This window comes from Schistocerca americana, chromosome 2 (genome assembly GCF_021461395.2).
Source record: "Schistocerca americana isolate TAMUIC-IGC-003095 chromosome 2, iqSchAmer2.1, whole genome shotgun sequence".
Taxonomy (NCBI): domain Eukaryota; kingdom Metazoa; phylum Arthropoda; class Insecta; order Orthoptera; family Acrididae; genus Schistocerca; species Schistocerca americana.
The window spans coordinates 1,125,937,975-1,125,944,862 of record NC_060120.1 but is presented as its reverse complement, the minus strand read 5'-3'; the positions used below and the strand labels follow the sequence as shown (position 1 = coordinate 1,125,944,862).

The following is a 6,888-nucleotide window of genomic DNA, read 5'->3' as shown; positions in this document are numbered from 1 at the left end:
TGTTAATGAAATAAAAAAAATAATTCACTCATTGAAAAGTAAAGGATCTTCAGGTATAGATAACATCTCTAATAAACTGTTGAAAGCCTGCAGTAATGATGTAAGTGTAGTACTTGCTCACATTTGCAACATGTCTCTTTATGAGGGAGTTGTTCCAGAGAGAATGAAATATGCCACTGTGAGACCTCTTTTCAAGTCTGGCGATGCTACAGATGTAAAAAATTATCGTCCTGTCTCTCTCTTAACAACATTCTCAAAGGTTCTTGAAAAGGCAGTGTATAACAGGATTGTGGCACATCTTGATAAACTTAATATTATTAACCACAGACAGTTTGGTTTTCAAAAAGGGGTTTCCACAGAGTGTGCCATATATTCACTCACAAATGATGTCTTGGAGTCTATTAATAGTAAGAAGTCACCAGTTAGTGTCTTCTGTGATATTTCCAAGGCCTTTGATTGTGTAAACCACAAGATACTCTTGGAGAAGGTCTATCATTACGGAATCAAAGGGCCTATAGGTAACTGGCTAAAATCATATCTTCAAGACAGGAAACAAAAGGTGGTTCTACATGGCTGCAACAAAGGATCTCCTAATCTAGTGGATTCTGAATGGGGCAAAATTCAGCATGGAGTTCCCCAGGGATCTGTCCTTGGACCCTTGCTGTTTTTAATATATGTTAATGATTTACCCCTGTCCATTAGTAAAAATTGTGAATTCACAATGTTTGCTGATGATACAAGCATTGTCGTTGATGGTCAGTCTACTGCTGATATGGAGACTGATGTTAATGATATACTCAGAGAAGTTACAGCTTGGTTTTCAATTAATTCTCTTTCAGTTAATATTAAAAAAACTATTTTTATACAGTTCCACACAAAAATAAAACTCTAGAAAGTATAGTAATTGCTCATGACAACCAGGAACTAGAACAGGTGCAATCCACTAAATTCCTGGGGGTTCACATTGACAGTAGGCTCAACTGGGAACAGCATGTGTCCCTTACTCTAAAAAGGCTTTCATCAGCAACTTTTGCTCTAAGAATAATTACTCATTTTGGGGACATCAACATTTTAAAATCGTCTTACTTTGGGTACTTTCACTCATTAATGAGTTACGGAATAATATTCTGGGGTAATTCACCAGCCTCAAAAAAAATCTTAAATGCTCAGAAGAGAGCAGTCAGAATCATGTGTGGGGTTCCTCCACGAACCTCATGTAGAAAACTTTTTATACAGTTAGGTATTCTGACCACAACATGTCAGTACATATAGTCTCTGATGAATGTAGTTAATAAAGACTATGCTCAGTATGAAACAAATTGTTCATACTATAACTACAATACTAGAGGTAAAGATGATCTACATGTTGAACTAAAAAATTTAACACTTGTACAGAAGGGAGTAAAGTATGCGGCTATAAAGACTTTTAATGCATTGCCTAATTATATTAAATGTACAATAGAAAATGAAACGCTGTTCAAAGGTATGTTAAAAAAATACCTGCTCGACCATCCACTGTACTCGTTAGATGAATTCTTTTCCAGAAGTAATGCCCTCCCTTAATAATAGATGTATTTAGTTATTAGATGGATGATACAATATTATGTTAATGTTATAGTGTTAATGTTATAGTTATAATGTTATGTTGAGAATTGCTATACTAGTTTAATGACAGCTTGTAATATCTATATCATTGAATTATATTACTATTCTGTAGCATTAATTGTACTTGTACAATTGTATTGACATGTTCTACATTCAGGCGAATCACTCGCATGTACGGATCTATGGAATACGCATATCAAATAAAAAATAAAAACAACCCGCACTGGACACCTCAAAAGGCAGAACATTGGGAATTATTGTAGATGTAGCTAAATGGAATATCTGAAGGGAGGTAACAAAATAATGTGTACTAGGATGGGACAAACCTGCCCAAGTCCTCTACAAAGGATACCAAGGGTCTAAATAATGTTTTGATAACATTTTGTATTTAAAAATATTTGTGTGTATAAATTGTTCATGTTGATGTAAATTTGACAATTTAAGAAATGGTCATGCTTAGGAACAATGTAAGAAATAGGTGTTATGTAAAAGCCAGTGTGCTTTTGTTTGAAACGAAAATAGCTGTGGGGAGTGGAAAAGGTGCGAAAGGCGAATTGGCGTGCTACCTTGAGCAAGTGTGGGAAGTAAGTCACACAGTCTGTAGGCGGCAGTGATTGAGGTAACTCCTTTGTGGAGCCGAAGCTTTGCCTGCAAATTTCCATAAAAATGCCTTGGTTGAAGACTGCAAACAGCTTACAGCATAGCTGCGAGTTGTTGAGCTACTGTATGTAAAACTGAATGAAGCCAAGAAGAGAAATTGAGCCCATACAGCAAGAAACTTGCAGGCCATAGTGTGGGTAGTGTAGCCGTCATAACTGTTCGCCAAACCCGAGCATATAGCCACCAGATAAGATTTTTTTCTATTTTTACCTTTGTACAGCATGAACCATTAATTTAAACTGTGATTTAATAATCATTCTTGAAATTTACGGAAACTGGCTCACCCTGTCATTTCATCCTAATCATACATCCGTATAGGGTTCCTTCCTGGTGTTTGATTGATCCGAGTGTCCTGTTTTACAGACTTATGAAGTGCCAAGTTAATATAAAGAGGAACCATTTAAATTGCTTTAGTGTAAATAATAAAAATGTTTTCTTAACTATTGCAAAGTGTTATAGTTTGCTTACATAAAATTCAATCAGAGTGAAGTGCCAAGTTAATATAAAGAGGCACCATTTAAATTGCTTTAGTGTAAATAATAAAAATGTTTTCTTAACTATTGCAAAGTGTTATAGTTTGCTTACATAAAATTCAATCAGAGTGAAGCCAAGTTACTAGAACCTGTTAGATGGCTATACAGAATTAGTTCAAAGAATAATAGCTTTTGAAAGTAAATTCCACCAAGAAAGAGGTTTTCTTTAAGTGAAATGTTCAGTTAAAAAGTGTGTGCTTTAGTGTCTAAGTATTTAAGTTTCTTGATTATGGAAAGTGCTTTTCTAAAGGTTGTTCCCCCCATCCCCGGCTAATTTTTTTTACCTTCCTTGAAGTTATCTACTGGGCTTTTTCTTTTTTTAAATCATAATGTATAAAGATGTAGCCCAAAATTGTTTAAGTGGGGTAATTTATTCGAAGAGCCAAACTAAACAGTAGCAAGAAAGTAGGCAAAATTCACATTTCTGCTTCTCCAATACTTCACTATTTCATTGCCAGGATAGGTTGGTGACCATTAAGTACATGTTTTAAACCACTAAATGAACTTGGAAATGAGTTGCCCTAGCTTCAGTATATTATTATTCATACTGTGTTTCTATCTAGCCACTGGGTAAGATCTTAGGAAAAGAAGTGAATAGTCCAATTTACTTATCCATTAGACGCAACACACGGTAAATCCTGTAAGAAGGATAACTCTATTGATTATCTTTTCCTATAAACAGGACTATCCGTCCACAGTGTATTTTATTTGGAAACTAAACTAAATTTTAGTAAGAGGGTTATACGTGGCAACATAGAGACAGGGTTTCTGTTATTTACATAAAAGCTTACTAATATCATAATGGTAATGTTACAAGGTCCTATTAATGTGTGGTCATCACATTTGTTAAATGTCTCACCACATTCCTATTGAAACTATTTACTCTTCTTGTAAATAACACCTATGACAAATTTATACAAATGTCCACTAAGACTTTGCTCGTCAACTTTCATTTAGGTAACAGCGATCTTTTAGATGTATTTAAATCAGTACTGTTAAGAAATACTGACTAGCTTTATTTTCAAGAATCTCAAGTTTAAGTTATACATACTGTTATCCTCCAATAAGAATCATTGGCCGATTCTTCATCTTTGACAGGTTCAGCATGCCTGCAATGCAAAACATTACCTTTTGTATTAACACATGAAATCCAATTTTTAAATTTAATAAATGCTTATACAAACATAAAGTTTCTTCAAAAAATGTATTTCTGACAACTTCCTGTCACAGATAATTTTCACTGAATGTTTCAACCCAGTTATATTGCTGATGAGAAGCAAATGTTGATCTTTTCCCTCTCTTCCTTCACCATCTCCTGTTTTGTTCACCTTGACATATTTCTACCAAACAGACTACCCCAATGGATCCACTGCTTATATTTAACACACAGTAAATTCAGTGCAAATATTTCCTTAACACAGGATGTGCATTGATGAGCTTGAATTAATCAGAAAAATATAAACAGATACTAACCATTCCACAGCTCTTACAAAATACTTGCATTAAGTAATCATCAAAGCTACTTTTTGTACAGCAAGAGGACTAACAGTCAAAATGGTGCTACATGCTACAGGCAGTGCAATACAATTTATTTTACTCATTGCTACAGCAATAAATGTACTTATAAAAATATTCAGACTTAGACTATAATCAAATACAGAGAGAGAAAATATTCTAACTAAAGAGATATAGCAGCCATAGGCAGAAACAAATAAAAAAACTGATACTAATCTTAGCTTTGAGGACCAAAAGTTTCTTCATCTGGAAAATGTAAAAAGAGAAATGAGACTGTTCAAGAAATAAGGATGATAATTTAGGATCTTGAGTCATGGAAGATGGATGGTTAAATGAATGAAAAAACTAGACTGGACATGATGAAATTCAGATGCGAAAGAGCAGCAGATGATGTAATTTTAAATGCTGAGAAATAAGATCTCTTCAAGAGGAGCCACCAAAAGGTCAAATAAGTGAAGAACAAGCTGAAAATACCGGTAAATGGGCTAAAATGGCGGCAAATAGATAAACGAAACAGAAAGATAGTGCTGAAGAACAGGCAACCAAACAACAACAACAACAACAACAATAACAATAACAGCACATTGTAGCAATATATAATAGCAGTCCCACAACATCTGGAGGACGATTTTCCACTAACAGAACAATAAATTCATGAAGCCATCAAATCATTCCAAAACTTCAAAGCAACAAATGAAGACTCCACTACAGCAAAATTATTGAAATAGTCAGAACACACAAATGATCTACAACTGCTGTTTGAGAACATTTGGAAAGCTGAAGAGATTATTGAAAGCATTAATCCACAGCTATGAAAAAAAGGGGACACACAAAATGTCAACAATTGCAGAGATGCCTGACTTCTGCCAGTGGTATACAAAATATTATCAAAAATTCTCTGGACAGAGTTGTAGAAACTTTAGACAAATAACTGGGAGAATCTCAAGGAGCTCTAGAAAGGGAAGACCCTGCACAGAACAGATGTTTATTAGAAAATTGATAATTCTCCACAGACTGTTAATCACCAAACCAATAATAGTATCACGTATTGGTTTCAAGAAAACATTTGATTTGGTAGGCAGAGAAATTATGGGTAAAATCATCAAAGAATTTTGTGTTAAAGCAAACATAATCCTCAAAACACTAGCAAATAGGGTGACTGAAGCTAAATTTATGGGAGAAGTATCTCAACCATTTGAAATAAAAACTGGTGTTAGACAAGGGGACAGTTTATCACCTTTACTGTAACACTACATTCTAGAAAAAATAGAAAGTTATTGGAATTTGGAGAAAAAAATCACAAAATTGAACCAATAGTTTTAGGACGAAAAACAAATGGAATTAAGGTAAACTGCCTGGCTTCTGCAGATGATTCTGATATACTTTCAAAAAATCTGACAGACAGTTATTAAAACAAATCTTTTGGAAGAAATAGCAAAGAGAGCTGGTCCCAAAATTTCAGCCAAAAAAACAACATTGATGACAATTTCAAACAATGCATCAACATTCTTAGAAAAACAAAAATGTAAAATAGCATTAGTAAGTAAATTTAAATATATTGGACAAACTGTACAACAAAATGGACTAGAAGAATTAACAGTAGATGCAAGAGTCAGCAAACTGGAGAGAGCAAATCGTTTGACAAAGGATATTTACAACAAGAAATGTACAACTAAAAAAAACAAATTTAAACACTATCCCACAGTGGTATGACCAGGATGTTTACATGGATGAGGATGCCTAATGATGAACTATAAGCTGGACAGAACAGAGGTTCCACAAAGGAGCATTATTAGAAAATAATGGTTGCAATACAAGCTACAGATGGCTGGAAAATGAGAAGTAATGAGGAGATATACAAAAATTTTGAGAAAATATCAGAAGTAATGGCTAAAAGAAGATTAATCTTTTTTTAGAGACCTCTACTGAATGAGTAGTTCTGGAAGAAGGAATCAATGATAGCATGGATTACAGAAATAAGAAAGAAACAACATCAAACAATCAGAAATAATAGAAAGAAACCTTTTTACAGATAAAATACTGAATTTAAAAGGATCATCACCTCTCCAAGATCAAAATTAATTTCATCCCTCTCAATAAGACCGTGAAAACTGGAAATAAAATTCATAAATATGATATTGCGAAGCTCAAAATCAATCAAAACATATTGGAACAATGCCACCAGTAACTGACAGTTGAATCCCATAAATGGGCAGACATTGACTCCATGATCCAACAAGCAGCTAATACTAAAATCCTGACAGCTAAAAAGAGGAATCATACATGGTGGAATGAGGTTTGTGGTGAGGTGGTGGGCCAAACAGCAAGTGCATGGAAAAAGTGGAACTCTACCAGGAGACCTGATGATTTTGATGTATTCCATGAAGTTCGAAAATATGCAGCCAGAACTCTACTGCATGAGAAACAGCAGTTAGAACAGATCGATCAGCGTTTCCAGATAAACAATGTCAGAGACTTCTATCAGACGTTCAAATCGAATTTGAAAGGATACCAAGCCCCTAGTTTTTGTTTTAGAGACGAAAATGGAAAGCTCAGTGTTGTGTACATAGTTCCG

The 6,888-nt window shown here is 34.3% G+C and overlaps 1 protein-coding gene across 1 annotated transcript in view; it reads right to left on the bottom strand.

The window, feature by feature from the left end:
• Positions 1 to 3,851: 3,851 nt before the first annotated feature.
• Positions 3,852 to 6,888, bottom strand: part of LOC124594721 (molybdenum cofactor biosynthesis protein 1-like) — a 76,743-nt gene continuing 73,706 nt past the window's right edge. Inside the window, exon 7 of the mRNA XM_047133090.1 lies at positions 3,852 to 3,907. Coding sequence (XP_046989046.1) covers positions 3,852 to 3,907 — 56 coding nt within the window. The remainder of the gene's footprint in view (positions 3,908 to 6,888) is intronic.